Genomic DNA, 18833 nt, shown 5'->3' with positions numbered 1-18833 from the left:
CCTGACCAAATTCTTAAATGTTAAAATTAAGCTCACATTCACAACTCCCACCACTCTCTGTGTGAATATGTTCCCCCTTATGTTTCCCCTAAATTTTTCCCCTTTCACCCTTTACCCATGTCCTCAGGTTTGTATCTCACCTACCCTCAGTGGAAAAAAGCATACTTATATTTACTTTGTCTATCCCCTCATAATTTTAAATATCTCGAACAAATCTCCCCTTATTCTTCTTCAGTCCGGAGAATAAACTCCTAACCTGTGATTGTTTTCTCCCCCCTCTGTCCATTAATTCTGACCCCAAGGGAGCACAGGCCAGAAAGAAACATGGTGATGAGATCTGATGAAGGGCAGTATAGCTGGGCAACAGGAGCAAGATTTGGTATTGGCAACTATCCACATTGCAGCTAAGGCAGTGGAATGTTTTGATTGCAGGATGTGGAGAATCTAGGAGAGCAAAATTATCTGATGATTTCAACTGCAAGAGATGCATCCAGTTGTAGCTCCTTACAGAACGTCTTAAGGAACTGGAGCTGGATGAATTTTGGATCATTCAGGAGGCAGAGAAGGTGATACACAGAAGCCATAAGGAGACAGTCACACCCAAAAAAAAGAGGCAGGTAAGGGAAGGGGATTAGGCAGTCAGCGCTGAGCACCCATGTGGTTGTTCCTCTCAACAATGAATAGACTGTTTTGGATACTGATGGTGGGGGGGGGGTGCGGGGGGCGGGGGGGGGTGGACAGTCTATCAGGGAGAAGTCACAGTGGTCACGTCTCTGGCACAGAGTCTGGCTCTTCAGTGCAGAAGGAATGGGGGGGGCGGGAATTAGGCGAATAATAGGAGGTTCTGTGAACAAGATTGAGACTCCTCCCGAATGCTATGTTGCCTCCCAGGGGCCAGGGTCAGGGATGTCTCTGATCGAGTCCAAGAATTCTGAAATGGGAGAGGGGGGGTGAATAGCCAGATGTCGTGGTCCTCAATGGTACAAATGACATAGATTAGAGTAGGAATGAAGTCCTGAAGAATTAATAGAGGGAGTTAGGAAGGAAGCTGAAAAGCAGGACCTCAAGGGTGGTAATCTTAGGAATGCTGCCTGTGCACTTGAGGACAGGAATAGGAAGTTGTGGCAGATGAATCCATGGCTGAAATGTTGGTGCAGGTGGTAGGGGTTCAGATTAGTGGATCATTGGGATCTCTTCTCGAGAAGGTATGACCTGTGTGAAAAGGAAAGGCTGCACCCAAACTGGAGAGGGACCAATATCCTGGTGGGCAAGTTTGCTAGAGCTTTTGGGGAGGATTAAAACTAGTTTGGCAGGGGATGGGAACTAGAATATGAAGGCAGAAAATAGAGCAGAAGATGGAAAGGATGATGCAATGTGTTGTGGGTTTGAAGCAGGACAGGCAGGGAGGAAGCATAAATATAATCAGTTGGATGGTTTGAAATGTGTCTATTTCAATGAAAGGAGTATTAGGAATAAAGAATATGAACAATGCATGGGCCAGTCTGTATAATTACAATGTTTTGAGCATTATAGAGACTTGGCTGATGCAAGGACAGGATTGGCTCATGCAGGTACTGAGGTTTAGATGTTTTAAAAGGAATTGGATGGGAGATAAAAAAGGGAGGTAATATTATTGGTCAGGAATAGTATCACAGCTGCAGAAAGGGAGGACGCTGTGGACGGATTGTCTACTAAGTCGGTGTGGGAAGAAGTCAGAAATAAGAAGGAAGCAAGGGACCAATCGCTGCATTGGGAGTAGTCTTCAGGCCCCCCAAATAGCCGTTTGGGCACTGAGGAACAGATAAGCAGGCAGGTTTTGGAATGGTGCAGAAATTACAGGGTTGTTATTCTGGAACACTTCAACTTCCATAATATTGACCGGCACCTCTTTTCTGGAAGAAGGATAGATGGGGAAGAATTTGTCAGGTGTTTCCACGAAGGATTCTTGACACAGTATGTGGACCAGCCAACTAGAGGAGAACCCATACTGGATCTAGTACTAGTAATGAACCTGGTCAGATGACAGATCTCTCAGTGGGGTGACATTTTGGTGATTATAACCACCACTCCCTGAGCTTTAGTCTGCCAGGTTGGCACCATCCATAGGAGGTAAATAAATATTATTGACACCGGGCCTGGGCCCTTCTTCAAGATATAAGAAAAAGCAGGTAGGCATCTTAATTAAAGACTAGAGATTAAGGGGGAAGAATGGAAAGGGAGGAGTTTAGTAAGGGATTTGACAAGGGAGAAGCATTCAGAAGGCCATAAAGCATGGAATACATGGAACTTTGTCTGTATGGATTAAAAATTGCCTTGTATGTAGAAACCAAAGAGTTGTAGTGGACAGAAAGTATTCTACCTGGAGGTCAGTGACTACTAGTAGAGTTCTTCAGAGATCTGTTCTGGGATTCCTACTCTTTGTGATCTCTATAAATGACTTGGATGAAGAAGTGGAAGGATGTGTCAGTAAGTTTGCAAATAATATGAATATTGGATATGTTAGGAATAGTGTTGAAGGTTGTTGTAGGTTTCACAGGATAGAGATAGGATACAGAATTGGGAAGAAAAGTGACAGATGAAGTTCAATCTGAATGTGTGAGGTGATCCATTTTGGAAGGTCAAACAAAGGCCAGGTGCATGGTTCATGGTAGGATACTGAACAGTGTAGAAAAACAGAGTGACCTTGGAATCCAAGTCCATAGATCTCGCAAGGTTGCTGCGCAGGTTGATAGGCAAGTTAAGCACCTTTTCCCAGGGTAGAAGTAGCAAACACTAAAGGAGATCTGTACAAAGTGAAGAGAGGAAAGTTTAGGGAAGACACTGAGGGCAAGTTTTTTACACCGAGAGTTGTGGGTGCCTGGAATGCATTGCTAGGGGTTGTGTTGGTGGTTGGAACCATAGGGGCATTTAAGAGATTCTTACACAGTCACATGGATGAAAAGAAAGAGAAAAAAGAGGGTTATGAGGTAGGGGAGGGTTTAGTTTTTTTTTTGGTAAGTATATAATGGTCAGCACAACATTGTGGGCTGTAGCAAATCACAAAATTCTGTAGACACCGTGGGTGAAGTAAAAACACAAAATGCTGGAGAAGGTCAGCAGGTCAAACAGGGTCCTTTACGTCGCAAAGGCAAAGACACAGAACCGATGTTTCAGGCTTGAGCCCTTCATCAAAATGTGAGAAAATGCTGGCAAGCGTCTGAACAAAAGAGGAAGAGGGGTAAAGGAGGAGGTGGAAAAAACAGGAGTTGATAGGTGGAGAAAGGAGGGAGGGGACAACAGCAGTGAGGGGGAGGGGGATGGTAGGGCTGTGTGGGTGAAAGAACTGGAAGGACAGGAAAGGGGGGGAGGGGAAGAAAAGGCAAGCAGGTTTAATGGAAAGCAGTAAAGTCAATGTTCATGCCATGTGGCTGGAGAGTGCCCAGACTGAAAATAAGGTGTGTTCCTCCAATTATAGGGCGGTCAGGATGGAACAGTACATAGGCCATGGACAGAGATGTGAGCATGGGAGTGTGACGCAGAATTGAAATGGTTGGCCTCTGGATGGTCGCTGTGGTTGCGAACAGAGTGGAGATGCTGAGTTAAGCGATCTCCCAAGCTGTGACCGGTCTGTCTGATGTAGAGACTGACACAAAGGGTGCATCGGATGCAGTAATTAAATCCTCTTGATGTATGTTGTAGTCATGTTGCCTTCAGAGTGCCCAATTGAGGGTGTTCCATGAATCACTTTCCCATTGCTTTTAATGGATAGTCTTAAAAGGAATCATGTCAACCTATGCTCCCCCAATGCAGTTATTACTCTCTTCTTCTTTCTTCTTTGGCTTGGCTTCGCGGACGAAGATTTATGGAGGGGGTAAAAAAGTCCACGTCAGCTGCAGGCTCATTTGTGGCTGACAAGTCCGATGCGGGACAGGCAGACACGGTTGCAGCGGTTGCAGGGAAAAATTGGTTGGTTGGGGTTGGGTGTTGGGTTTTTCCTCCTTTGCCTTTTGTCAGTGAGGTGGGCTCTGCGGTCTTCTTCAAAGGAGGTTGCTGCCCGCCAAACTGTGAGGCGCCAAGATGCACGGTTTGAGGCATTATCAGCCCACTGGCAGTGGTCAATGTGGCAGGCACCAAGAGATTTCTTTAGGCAGTCCTTGTACCTTTTCTTTGGTGCACCTCTGTCACGGTGGCCAGTGGAGAGCTCGCCATATAACACGATCTTGGGAAGGCGATGGTCCTCCATTCTGGAGACGTGACCCATCCAGCGCAGCTGGATCTTCAGCAGCGTGGACTCGATGCTGTCGACCTCTGCCATCTCGAGTACTTCGACGTTAGGGATGAAAGCGCTCCAATGGATGTTGAGGATGGAGCGGAGACAACGCTGGTGGAAGCGTTCTAGGAGCCGTAGGTGGTGCCGATAGAGGACCCATGATTCGGAGCCGAACAGGAGTGTGGGTATGACAACGGCTCTGTATACGCTTATCTTTGTGAGGTTTTTCAATTGGTTGTTTTTCCAAACTCTTTTGTGTAGTCTTCCAAAGGCGCTATTTGCCTTGGCGAGTCTGTTGTCTATCTCATTGTCAATCCTTGCATCTGATGAAATGGTGCAGCCGAGATAGGTAAACTGGTTGACCGTTTTGAGTTTTGTGTGCCCGATGGAGATGTGGGGGGGCTGGTAGTCATGGTGGGGAGCTGGCTGATGGAGGACCTCAGTAATGCCAGCATAACTACACCATCCAAGGATAGATCAGCTGCATATTGACAAATTGCACAGCTTCATCCATATTCTGGTCCACTACATTACTTCAACCCCTTGCTAACCCTCATTCATTGCTCTACCTGAAACATTATTTTGTCTTACCTAAACATATTAATTAGTTTCAGAAAATTTTCTTCATATTTTCTGTTTTGAGGTCAGATTTTGTAACAGTTAATTTTAAATCTTGATCTTTTTAAAATCTGACTTGTATGAGTTAAAGCCTTCAAAGAATGACCAGTTACATAGTGGTTACATTTTATGGCTGAACATTTTATAAGCTTACTCTTTACCATTGCACAAGGAGTCTTTTTCATGTGAAACACCCAGATTTAACACGACTGGATTTATCTGTCCTGATGGGTTTTGACCACTGTGAGTCCTTATGTCTTGGATGGAAATCTCTGCTTCCCTGATGACTAAACTAATAAAATTGTTTAAGATTTGAGATCAAGAAATTACGAGGATGTGCCTCTCTGACTGAGTGCAGTTAATTATCTCAGTCAGGGAAACAGTGGCTATATTAAGGGAAAAAAAACATGGTTCTGCAACTTTTTTTCACAAGGAAGTGTGGACATAAGGTTCAGGCAGTGTGATAACCCTCACAGCTCGTCGCTTGGCAACATTGACATGATGGATAATGATTGATGTACTGGAGGCTGAAATTTAGCCATGCTAAGGACTTGGCACTACTGGAAAGAGCATTGGCAGCAAAGAGAGTCACAGAGGTGGGAAGTTTCAGCAATCATTTCATGCCAAATGTCAAGAACCTATCTGTAACAATTGTGTTTGCCAGCACTTGGTCTGCAGCCAAGGTGATTCAAATTTTCATTTAGTTCTTATTAAATGTTGGGAGAATCTTTGTTTCCACCATCTTCTCACCAATCTCTGGCTGAAAAATAAGCTTCCTTATATCCTCTCTAAATCTCTTCTTACCTTCAATCTAAGTCCTTTGTTACATACACCTCGCCCCAGAGGAGATATCTATTCCCCTCAGAATCTTGCACAGGTCTTCTCTGAGTCTTCTCTGCATGAAGGAAAACCAGCCCAGCCTATTTGGCCTCTTCTCATACCAAATATTGCAGTTTGTGATGAGATTTGAGGTCAGACAAATCACAAATGCGCAACATAGAACAGCTTAGAGATGAGCCCTTGAACTACTGGAACCGTAGAACATTACAACACAGAAAACAGCCCTTCAGCCCTTCTTCTGCACTGAACTATTATTCTGTTTAGTTTCACTGACCTGCACCCAGCCCATATCCTTCCATACCCTTCCCATCCATGTACCTGTCCAAATTTTTCGTAAGTGTTAAAATTGAGCCTGCATTCACCACTTCAACTGGCACAACCTATCACCCCAGAGGGACCTGCTTATTTTTATTCATCTGTAAACCAGTTCTCAATCCACGCTGATATATGACCTCCTGTTCCACGAACCCTAACCTTCTTTTCATGATTTTAATCAAAATCCTTCTAAAAACAACACATTGACTTGTTCCTCCTCTTCTAGTACACTATTTGCACCCTCAAAGAATTGGTTTCCCCTTCATAAATCCAAGTAACTCTGCTAAATCATTATTTTTTTCTTCATGTCTCGATGCTAAATTCCTGGTTATGATATATAAAATAAGAATTAATATAAGAGCAGTATAATAGGTAGTGGATGATCACCATGGGCTCAGTGGGCTGATAGGCCTGTATCTCTCTCAGACTATAAATTCCAACAGCTTCCAAATTACCAATGTCCAGCTAATAGGTAGCAGTTCCCTGTTTTCTCCCACCCACCTTTCTTCCAGAGTACAATCGCTCTCCATTCATTTTTGTCATTGTGTTGGACGCTAAGGCTTTGGCTCTGGATTGAGCAACAGGCCAATGTGACCACCAGAAATCATGAATGAAAATGGGCTAAGTGCAGAAGCGTTTTCCAGGATATGATATTCAATTTTATGCAAATTTTCTCATACGTTTAAAGCATTTTTCAAGGTTTATAATAATAAAATAATAATACTTTAATAATAATAAAATGTTTAATGGTATTTGTTGATGACTGTAACTGTATATATACCATTAATTTAATGATAGTGTGTGTTAGGGTGATTATTGAATCGAATGAAAGATTTAAAGCATGTGAATGTCGAGCAAAAAGGTAAGGGTGACAGAAGAGAACACGTTTCTAACTTGCACAAAAATCATCTTACATCCAGAGAATGCCTACACTCAGGGATTGTAAATTTAAATCATACAAGTAGGAATAGGCGTGCAACCTCACCAAGTATGACCTTGCAGAAATAATGAAATGGTATTTTTTTTTCTCTCACCTTTCAGAAACCACACAGTTGGAGGACCCAAGGGCACAATGGAGGAAAGAGCAGGAGCGGATGCTGAAGGACTATTTGATGGTGGCTCAAGATGCCCTCAGCACTCAGAAAGAACTCTATCATGTGAAGGAGAAAAGATTAGCGTTGGCCATTGATGAGTATGTGCGCCTCAATGATGTCTGGAAGGACAAGAACAGTTCACGGACCAGTTGTGAGTAGTTAGGAAAATGTGCTGAATTTGCATTTGTCTTCTTTTCAGAGTTAAGAAACTCTTGACTCATCAGCGAAGCAGCCTGCAGTGCTTGTGATAAGAGTTCTAAGTGAAGGAACTTTTGGAATTATCTGTCGGGGGAGGAATCTGTCTTAACTCTGCTGCCAATTAGTTCTGGATAAACAGCGGGCACATCAACACAGTATAGCTCACCGTATTTTATCGCGATAAAGCCTTGATTAAACCCTCTGTCACGCAGACAAATGTGGTAACAGTTTAAATGACTTGATGCAGACTGCGGTACTTACAACATTTACTGTCTAATTACAAGCAATGTTCTGAAGGGTCTGATTTTCTTTTATATTGGAGTGAACCCCCACAGTAGATTACTGAGAATCCTTGAATGTAAAACTTAGGCAGTTTGCTGTGCGCATTGAATTTATTAATATCAATTTTAGATTCTGGTCCTAATGGAGTAATAGAAAATTGGTCATATTACACATCTGTGTGGGACAGAAATATTTGTTCAAAGTAAGTGTTCAATGCCATAGAACTGTTTTGAGATTTTACCAGACGACGCAGTTCTGCAGATATTTCTTCCATTTTAAGATATTCACTTTCTGTGCACATCCCACAGCACTGTGGAAATAACTTCACTGCACTGACCACAACAGTTCTACAACATGGCTTATCATTACTTTCTCAAAAACAGTTATGAATTGAAGTATTGGGCTTGCCAGTGGCTCCCGGACAATGTACAAAATGAATAACAATGGCACATGATATGCACCTCAAGCTTCTAAGGTTTTCAGGGCTTTTATCCATCCTCTGCACAAAGTAAAACTAGCTGATTCTGTTAGGTAGATAAGAAACAAAATAATCAGAATTCAGAACAACACTGGTACAGGGACCCAGAGCATCCAGTATTGAGTGCAGATCCTCACTGGGTGAGTTAATTACAGTGCAATTAATTACAGTGTACAAGTAAAGGCTGGTTAATAATACTGAATTGCGGAAATGGGTCTATCAAGGGGATGACACCTTGCTAAAGAGATGTGTGAAAGGAAAGGAGAGTCATGGCGGGAGGAAACAATGAAGGAAAGAAGAATCATTGCCAGTACATATCATAAACGATTGTTCTGAATAAGCGACAGTATGAGATTGGAACATTGCACTGGGCTAAATCAGGGCTGCAAAATCGCTGTTTCTTTTGTACACTAGCGCTTTTTGTGAAGAAGAGTGAAAAGCATTTGTCTGATTTTTGGGTGGCTTTCCATCCTGTGATGCGCTGTGGATAAGAGAAGGAAGAAAACTGATTCACCATGGTGGGTCACAATCACGAAATTAGCTTGGATTTGTATAATACTTTAATACTGGACAATGTTGACAGGACTTTCACTCATAGAAATTCGATTAGAGGGAGCCAAAGAGAAAACCAAGGAGTTTGGCCCAACCTCCAAAACTACTGTACAAATATGCTATCAGTATATAAAATCCTTGCAAAGCATTATTAAATTAAATTTCATTAAATTTAGAGTACAGCATGGTAGCAGGCCTTTCGGCTCATGAGCCTGTGCGACCCAAAAACACCCAATCAACCTACAATCCCCATACATTTTGAACAGTGGGAGGAAACCGGAATACCCAGAGGAAACCTAAACGAACACAGGGAGAATATACAAGCTCCTTACAGACAGCACCGGATTCAAACCCGGGTCGTTGCGCTGTAATAACGTTGTGCTAACCACTGCACTAACCAGGCCCCCCTAAAGTGTCATAAAGTCAGCACGGAAACAAACCTTTCTACCCAGTTGCGCCAAAATGGAAACCAGCGTATCATATTCAAACAGGTTTCCATCACGAAATGATATGCAAATAACAACATGGGTGATTTGAGGTATTGCATTATGAAATCGTGGAATTGTTATTCCACAGAAGGAGGCAATTTGTTCAGCTGAGATCATGCCATCTCTCTACAGAGAGAGCAATTCAGTTCATTTAGTTCAATTTTCGGCATCTTTCCTCATAGCTCTGCAAATTGCTTCCTCCGTTGGGCCTATCCAACCAATCTCCTTCAGAAATTACTGAATGGCTCTTTTTGTACCAGACTAACAGGGAATCAGTTTTGATCACTGCAACTGTTTGTGGAAATGTTTTCTTCACACATACCCAGTCGGCATAAGAAGAAACAGCACGGAACTAGGCCCTCAGCAACCCATGTAACATAGAAGTCTGCAAACACCATGATTGAAGTAAAAATGCAATGCTGGAGAAACTCAGCATATCGAGGACTGTACTCTACATAGCAAAGATAAAGATACACTCGATTTATACTAAAATATATTTGATTTCTTTTGGTGATTTCTTGCACTGTCCACAAGGGTTATCTTCTGTATTGTGTGTATATTATATATATATATTTCACACTGAACCAGAAAATACTTAAGAAGAAATATAAAGATCACCAAGAATGTTTTATAGTTAGTTGTTTACAGCAAACTATTGAGCTCTGGTTACTGCAAATGCCATTAGTTTCTGTTTTCTTAGATGGTCTTTGTAAATGTGCTCTGAGAGTCTCCAGTTAAAAATAACATTCCTGCATAACTTTCCATGAAGTGACCCTTTCTTCACAGAGGAAATGCACACTTTAGTTTACAGATAAGGGAAGTGCCTGCATCCTGGTGAAACTGTTGATGCTGGATGCACAATATTTTTCTTCTCTGAAGTGAGAATGTATCATTCAGTGTTTCAGGAACAAAGATGGGGATCCATTGTCAAAGTTTTCTGTGAGGAGTCAATTCAGATACATTGTTTGGTACCCTTTGTCACGTTTTGTTCACTTGTAACTCAGTCTTATTTCAAAAGACATTTTGCAAACTTTATCAATGACTTTTAAGATCAAAATAGAACTATGTCCATTAATTGCTTTGTTTGATTTATCACGTGAACCAGGTCTGCAACTCAGGAGAAAGTTTTAGCTGATAGCTAAACGAGCAATTTTATTGAAATTGAAAGATGGCTTCTTCACCTCCCCATTAATGTCCAATTTAAGCTTGGAGAAAATTAGATATAACTTTAAAGATAGAAAGTTTAAATTTGTAAAGATGTGGGGCCCATTGATAGAATACTATCATGACTGGAAGAAGTAAAAATTTAGAATGTTCCAGAGATTCTCTGTTTCTTGTCCGATCCGAGCCACAATTTCCCTTTTTTTTAAACAAAGGTTACCTTCATTAGAGATGAGGGGAGGGGGGTAGATTGTATTTAATTTTTAGGAGAATTTAAAAGAAAAATTAAAATTTCTTAAATACAAGAGAATGTTAGTAAATGTCAAAGAGAGGTACAGTGGTGAGGCTCTTGCTATGAATAATCATTGTCAAGAACTTTATGTGCATGGAATATTACTGATCATTTGTCAGGCCAAGCCAAAAGGTTTGCTGCAGGTATGTGTTGATATGGATGAACATGGAGTGCTTCCTTATTTAAAAAGTTGTGAATGGAGTAACACTGCAATCATTGATAAAACAGTCAAATTTGGTGGTTAGTATATATTGAGGAAGGATGTCTAAATTTTCCATAAGATGTAGATCAGTTCGGAAGGTGAGCAAAGGAGTGGCAAAACGTATGGGGGTTGGAGGTAAATTGGGTGGCATGTGTTTCATCTTGTATTCCTATGTGTGAGTTCGTAGACAACACGTGGATGAAGGAAAAGGTTCTTTACTTTAAAAGTTGTAAACAGCACCATGAGGCAGGCTATAAGTCTACATTATAGCTCTGCATACTGTCTGTCTGCCCCCTGCCGGCAGCCAAGTCTAATCAAACATGATCACTATCACTGTAGCGGTAGCTACAGCGAAGAAACTCACAGCCACCATGTTGGATGCACTCAACGACTGTTTTATTCAAATCTCACACACGCCTCTTTAAGGGCAGCGTGAGCTCAGCCACCGCGTGTGTGGTGATGTCATAATGGCCGCCAGGGCGCGCGCTGGGCTGGAAACACGAGGCAAGGGAGAACCTCTTACGACGCCATCTTATCATGGCTGCCCTGCCACGCGGCGGTACAAGCGGGGCTGGTTCACCACGAGAGAGTGCGCCACAACACCACACCCCCCCCCCCCAGAACTGGCTTATGCATCCCACCGCTTGGGCGGACGACCTCGGCATTTGGGTTTGGCCACTTGCACCGGCCGAGATAGGTCCAAGTGTGCTGCCTTTAGGCAATCTATGGTGAACAGTACATTTTTGCCTCCAATCTCCAATGTAAAAGTTTTGCCAGACCGTTGGAGGACTTTGTATGGGCCCTCGTGTGGGCGTTGCAAAGGTGCAGTGTGTGGTCTGCACCGAACAAAAACAAATTCCGCCGAGTCTAGCTCTTTGGAAAGATAGGGCACCGTGATGCTTGGGGGGGTGCGGGGGGTGGTGGGAGAGGCTAGCAAGGCGAGCTTGCTGTGAAGATCTGCCAAAAGGTTCGGGTGCTCAGGCATAGAGCTGGGTTCTGGGCCGAAGAACTCACCGGCATCAAGAGTGATGCGCCGTACACAAACTCTGCAGACGACGCCTGTAGATCCTCCTTGGGTGCTGTTCTGATATCTAAGAGGACCTAGGGTAGTTCATCCACCCAACCGGGGCCTGTGTGGCGAGACATTAAGGCCGGCTTTAGGTGGTGGTGAAATCTCTCCACCAGACCATTTGCTTGTGGATGATAGGCTGCGGTGTGGTGGGGTTTGACCCCCAGAAGGTTCGCTAGTTGAGACTGGGCGCCTCTGTCTCTGGTGATGTGCGCCGAAACTCCGAACCTGCGATCCAGTGGCCGACTAAAATCATGGCGCACGTTTCGGTGGAAGCCTCCTTGATGGGGATGGCTTCCGGCCATCTCGTCTAAAGGTCGACTACCGTGAGCAGGTAGCGTGCCTCCCTGGACACCAGCAGGGGGCCCACGATGTCAACGTGTATGTACTGGAATCTCTTAACTGTTGGGTTGAACTGCTGAATTGGGGCCTGCATATGCCGGTGGACCTTGGATGCCTGGCACTGAGAGCAGCTCCTCGCCATCTCGGCCACCTCCTTCTTGAGCCCGTGTCACATGAACAGCTCCGCCACCATACATACCGATGCTGAAGGCCCGCGACCTTCACTGCGGTGGGACTACTAGGCGCGGTGAACCGGTAGAGACATCGCAAAGCAGCGTGTCCAAGCTGTTCGGCAACTGAATGTCCTGGAGGTTGAGTCCAGAAATGGCGGTCCAGAGGGCCTGCATCTCTGCGTCTTCCCTCTGCCACTGCGCCAGTTGGGTGTAGTCGAGGCCGGGGGTGAGGGTGTTGATTTCCGGTCAGGAGAGCGTGTCCGCCGCAATGTTGTCTCTACCTGCACTGTGCCGGATGTCAGTGGTGAATCTGACATGTAGGAGAGATGATTTAGCGGCCATCAATGTGAACAGCAGCCGCATGACGAGGGCAGCACCAGGGATGAACCAATGATAAAAGTTTACCATCCCTACAAATTCCTGAAGGCCTTTGAAGGTGGTGTGTTTGGGGAACTACCGGATAGCCGCAACTTTTTCTGGCATTGGGGCAGCTCCTGTGGCTGAGATGGTGTGTCCCAGGAACTGCAGCATCTGCTTGCCGATCTGGCATTTGGCCACATTGACTGTGAGGCTTAATTCCGCCAGGTGGGCAAACAGGATGTGAAGATGGGCCTTGTGCTCCTCATGGTCACGACTGGCGATAAGGATATCATCAAGGTAAATAAACACAAAGACCAGGTCCTTGCCCACTGAGTCCATAAGTCGCTGAAAAATCTGGGCCACATCCTTAAGCCCGAAGGTCATGCGCAAGAATTCGAAAAGGCCGAACGGGTTGATGATCGCTGTCTTAACAATGTCCTCGGGGTGAACTGGGATTTGATGATAAACCCGCACCAGGTCGACTTTCGAGAAGACCTGGGCGCCAGGAAGTTGGCCGTAAAGTCCTGGATGTGGGGTATTGGGTACCTGCCGATGTGGTCGCATCGTTCAGCCGTCGATAATCCCCGCAGGGTCTCCAGCTTCCGGAGGATTTGGGGACCATGTGAAGAGGGGATGCCCAGGGGCTGTCCGAGCGGCAGATGATACCCAACTCCTGCAGGCGCAAGAACACCTCCTTGGCTAACTCCAGCCTCTCAGGTGGAAGTCGTCAGGCCTTGGCGTGCAGCGGGGGGCCTTGTGTGGAGATGTGATGGTATACCCCGTGCTGGGGTAAGACAGCGTTGAACTGTGGCTGCAGGATGAAGGGGAACTCATTGAGTATGCTGGAATACTCATCCCTGGGAGCAGCGATGGCGGCGATTTTGGGTTTGGTGGCATCGAGGCGAACCGAGTGGAACGTGCGGGTGTTAACCAGTCTTTTGCCTTTCATGTCTACTAGTAGGCCGTGCGCTCTGAGGAAGTCGGTACCCACTGAGGCCAGCACGAAAATCCAGTGGAATTTCTCTTTCCTGATCTGGATCTACGCCCTATGGGTGCCGAAGATTTTGATGGTAGACCCTTTGGCCACCCGCAAGGTGGGACCACAAACTCGGGTTCATGTCTTGAGACGGTTGGGGGCAAGACACTCAGTTCCATTCCAGTGTCCACTAGGAAACGGTGGCTGGAGGACTTATCAGTCACATGCAGGAGGCTGTTCATGTGGCCAGCCGTCGCAGCCATCAATGGCGGCTGGTCGAGTTGTTTCCCTGCTAGGTACAAGGTTGCCTGCACTTACGAGCTTGTGCCCCCCAACGGTGGTGATAGAAGCACCAGGTGGGATGGTGCTCCTCTGTCTTGTGCTTGGGTGGAGGCTGCAGCCGGCTGGTTCCTAGATGGGTGACTTTGCTGACGGCGGCTTCGTTCTCCCTCTTAGTGCGCCAAAGGGTGCCCACTCATGCTGCGCCAGCAGGAGCTGAATGTCCTCGGGCATCTGCTCAAGGAAGATCTGGCAGAATAAGAAGCAGGGCTTGTGATCCTCCACCAGCACCAGCATCTTGTCCATGAGGGCCGATGGCGTTCGGTCTCCCTACCCATCCAGATGCAGGAGTCTGGAGGCCTGCTGTTTTGGGGAGAGACCGAATGTGCCCAGAAGGAGGTTATTGAGGGCAGGGTATTTACCCTCAGCCGGTGGGTTGTGGATGAGATCGTCCACCTGGCTGCGGTCTCCTTGTCTAGCATGCTCATGACGTGATAAAAGATCGTAGCATCTGTGGAAATGTTCCTGTGGCAAAACTGCGCATCCGCCTGCCCGAACCATGTATGCGAGCGATGGGTCCAGAAGGGGAGCAGTTTGATAACAGAAGCGTTGATCTCAACGGGATCCATGATTTGAGACCAAAAAACCATCTGGGCTCGTCAGGGTCACCAATGTAGCGGTGGCTACAGCGAAGAAACTCACAGCCACCACATTGGATGCACTCAACGACTGTTTTATTCAAATCCCGCAAGCGCCCCTTTAAGGGCAGCGTAAGCTCGGCCACCGTGTGCGTGGTGATGTCATAATGGCCGCCTAGGGCATGCGATGGGCTGGAAACACGAGGCAAGGGAGAAACCCCGACAGTGCCATCTTCTCATGGCTGCCCCGCCACGCAGCGGTACAAGCGGGGCTGGTTCGCCACGAGAGAGTGTGCTGCCATAACATCTCCCTTTCTTAAAACAAAAGTAGCATACTTTTAACTAATGTGTTTTCTTTGTATAACTCTGCAATTTTAATTTTAACACCAAGAATTTACATTTTCATTATTATCAACATTGTTAACATTTTTTAAACTTGTTTTGTGTGTTCACATTTACATACACTAAAACTTGAAGAGCAAATAAGATAGCACTACTTCATTCTATAATAGAAGTCTTTAAATTTGCTCAATGAGTCTCTTACGTGTCTTGACTATCTCCTGATTTATTGTTCTTGAATCTGAGTTGTTGCCTCAGACTATGTCTTCTCAGATATGCATTCAGGTTGTTCAACAGTATCCGTCTTTCTATCTACTGTGTCTGGTCCCATTTGGAGATCTCAAAGATTTCTTGGCAAAACAGCACCTTCATCTGTCTGAATGGTGTATGATCTTGGTTGGACTTCACTAAGGACAGTTCCCTTCTGACCATAGTTGGAGACCATTGTAGAGTTCCAGTAGGTTTTTTGTTCCTCTGTCAAAGTAATACATTTGTTTTTCTTTCTGTTGTTCTTTGAACTTCCCCACTTTCTTCCCCTCTTTTTTTAGGAGGTTCTCCTGAATGGGTAGGTTTGATCTTAGCCTACGTCCCATTAGGAGTTGCGCTGGTGACAAACCACACTCGAGCGGTGCTGTGTGGTACACTAGTATGCTCCAGTAGAAGTCTGTTCCACTGTCTTTTGCCTTGTTCATCAGTCTTTTCACTGTCTATACTGATTTTTCCACTAGACCATTGGACTGTGGAAAGTGAAGACGTGATGTGGTGTGTACAAAGTCCCACTCTTTGTCAAACTGTCGGAACTTTAAGTTGCAAAACTGGGGTCCATGGTCTGTGAAGATCTCACTTGCCATGCCATGTCTGGAAAGTATGGCTTTCATACCTGTTATTACAGCATCTGCAGTGGTGGTGCTCAGTTTGCACACACCTGGATACAGGCAGTAATAGCCTGTGATTACAAGTTAGTCCTTCCCTTGATATTTGAGTAGGTCAGCACCTACCTTTTGGTAAGGTTTGTGTGGTGCTGGGTTTGGCTTTAGTGGTTCTGCAGGATTGCTTGGTTGATATTTCCAACATATTTTACAGTTTGACACTTCATTTGTTATATCATTGTTGATTCTTAGCCAGTACATCACCTCTCGTGCTCTTTTCTTACTCTTTTTGATTCCGAGATTTCCTCCATGGATCCATTTTAGCATCTCTTTTCTCAGACTCTTTGGGAGAAGGATTTTACTGCCTTTGTAGATGATGTCTTCAACCACTGATAGTTCCACCCTGCAGTTCCAGTACTGTGAAACGTCAGGTGAGCAGTCCTGCTTCATGTTGGACCATCCATCCAAGATGATTTTTCTCAGTTGTCTCAGTGTTTCATCTTTGTTTGTCTCTGATATGGGAAGTGCACATGATCATGTCCATGAAGGCATTCACATCTTCATCCATTTTGGTGTTTGTGGGCTATCTCATGTCAACAGCTCTAGACAATGTGTCTGCTGTGTACATTAGCTTACACAGAGTGTACGCCACATTGCAGCCTGAACATTATATTTTTATTCTAAGTGGACGAACATTCATTTAATGGCTTTGGAACAATGCAATCAAGGGCTTGTGGTCAGTCTCTACACTGATTGCTTGTCCTGACACAAACTGATGAAATCTTTCACAGGGGTATGTGATGCTGAGCAGCTACTTTTCAATTTGAGCGTATCGCGTCTCCACGTCTGTCATTGTGCGTGATGCATACGCAATGGGTTGACAGTCACCATATTTTTGCAGAAGAATTGCACTGATCCCACTTTGTAATGCATCTGATGATATCTTGATAGGTCTCGCTGGGTCGTAAAACCTCAGAACTGGTTCCTCTGTGAGCGGTTTCTTTAGTTCCCTCCATGACTTTTCATGCTTATAATTCCACTCCCATTCAATGTTCTTTTCTGTGGAGCCATCTTTTCTGAGAGGTTGAATTTACACATATAGTTGACTATTCCATTAAACTTTTGTATACCCTTTTTGCATTGTGGCCTTGGCAGGTTCCCAATAGTGGACACCTTTCTGGTCTGATGCCAATAATATCTCCTACAAATGTTAGTTCTGTCACCCCGTGCTGGCATTTCTCTCTATTCAGCTTCAGGTTTGCTTCCCGTTGCTTCCAGCACTTTCCTTAGTCTCTCATCATGCTCCATTCTCATGGTTCCCCATACTGTGATGTCATCCATTGAGGTATGAACTCCGTCCAGGTGCTCATAGACCATATGGATAGTTTTGTGATACACTTCAGGAGCTGAGGCATTTCCGAATGGTAACCTTAGGAAGCTAAGGACTATTGAACGTGCACAGTCTTGAACTTGCGACATCCAATTTCAACTGCCAAAATCCTGATGATGCATCTAACTTGCTGAAAAACTTTGCACTTGCAAACTGTGACATGATTTCTTCATACATCAGAAGCTTAAAGTGTTCTCTGTTTATTGCTCTGTTTAGATCTCTTGGATCCAGGCAAATTCTAAGTTTTCCATTCTTTTTGACCACAACAAGGAATGAACTCACCCACTCAGTTGACTCATCTGTCATCTGAATCATGTTTAGGCTTTCCATCCTGTCCAACTCCGCTTTTAGTTGCTTTTGAAGTGCAAATGGAACTTTTATGCATTGATGTATTATCAGTGCCACACGTTTATCCATTCTGATCGTGTGTCCTCCTGGAAGCTACCTAGACCCTGAAATAGGTCATTGTACACTTTTTACCATGAGGACTCTTTTTACCAGGTTCAGTTTCTCACAGACTGTTAAACCTGCACATCCTTTGGTACCACGATGAATGCTAGCATGTGCTCTTTGTTCTTGTGTTTCACTTTGACCATACATTCCCCTTTCACTGGTATATCAGTACCTGAATATCCTGCCACCTTCACTTTTTCCCAAGATAAATGATTCTACAACTAGAGGGCATAGGTTTAAGGTGGGAGAGGAGAGATTGGATATGTAATGTATATAGAGGTACCAATTAGAGAGAGTACAATACTAGATCTCCAATTAGGGAATGAGACAGGACAGGTGACAGAAGTGTGTGTAAGGGAACATTTTGGGTCCAGTGATTATAATGCTATTGGTTTCAAGATAATTATGGATAAGGATAAGTCTGTTCCTCAGGTTGATATTCTATATTAGAGAAAGTCTAATTTTGAGGAAATGAGAAAGATCTAGAAAGCATGGATTGGGCTAGGTTGTTGCAGCACTTAATAGCTTGAATACACTTAAGATTGACTGATCTCAGAAGCTAAGCAGGCTCAGGACTGGTCAGTACTTGGAGGGGAGACCACATAGGAACAACAGATGCCGTAGGTTCCTGTGAGAGGCGTTGGACAAAGTGGAGACTCTCTGTCTGCCTTACTGTAGACAAAAGTTAAAGAATTTCATGTATGTTACATTCTAAATGTAGTATTATGTGAGCATCGAGTCCACGCTGCTGAAGCTCCAGAATGGAGGACCATCGCCTTCCCAAGATCGTGTTATATGGCAGGCTCTCCACTGGCCACCGAGATAGAGGTGCACCAAAGAAGAGGTACAAGGACTGCCTAAAGAAATCTCTTGGTGCCTGCCACATTGACCACTGCCAGTGGGCTGATAATGCCTCAAACCGTGCATCTTGGCGCCTCACAGTTTGGCGGGCAGCAACCTCCTTTGAAGAAGACCGCAGAGCCCACCTTACTGACAAAAGGCAAAGGAGGAAAAACCCAACACCCAACCCCAACCAACCAATTTTCCCCTGCAGCCGCTGCAACCGTGTCTGCCTGTCCCGCATCGGACTTGTCAGCCACAAACGAGCCTGCAGCTGACGTGGACATTTTACCCCCTCCATAAATCTTCGTCCGCGAAGCCAAGCCAAAGAGAATT

At 44.8% G+C, this 18833-nt stretch overlaps 1 protein-coding gene across 1 annotated transcript in view; it reads left to right on the top strand.

Annotated features, from left to right (window-relative positions):
* Window positions 1–18833, top strand: part of LOC138764505 (protein WWC2-like) — a 257311-nt gene that overhangs the window by 142695 nt on the left and 95783 nt on the right. Inside the window, exon 3 of the mRNA XM_069940553.1 lies at window positions 7064–7267. Coding sequence (XP_069796654.1) covers window positions 7064–7267 — 204 coding nt within the window. The remainder of the gene's footprint in view (window positions 1–7063; window positions 7268–18833) is intronic.

Source organism: Narcine bancroftii, chromosome 1, assembly GCF_036971445.1.
Source record: "Narcine bancroftii isolate sNarBan1 chromosome 1, sNarBan1.hap1, whole genome shotgun sequence".
Lineage (NCBI taxonomy): Eukaryota > Metazoa > Chordata > Chondrichthyes > Torpediniformes > Narcinidae > Narcine > Narcine bancroftii.
This window is presented reverse-complemented; position numbering and strand designations above follow the sequence as displayed.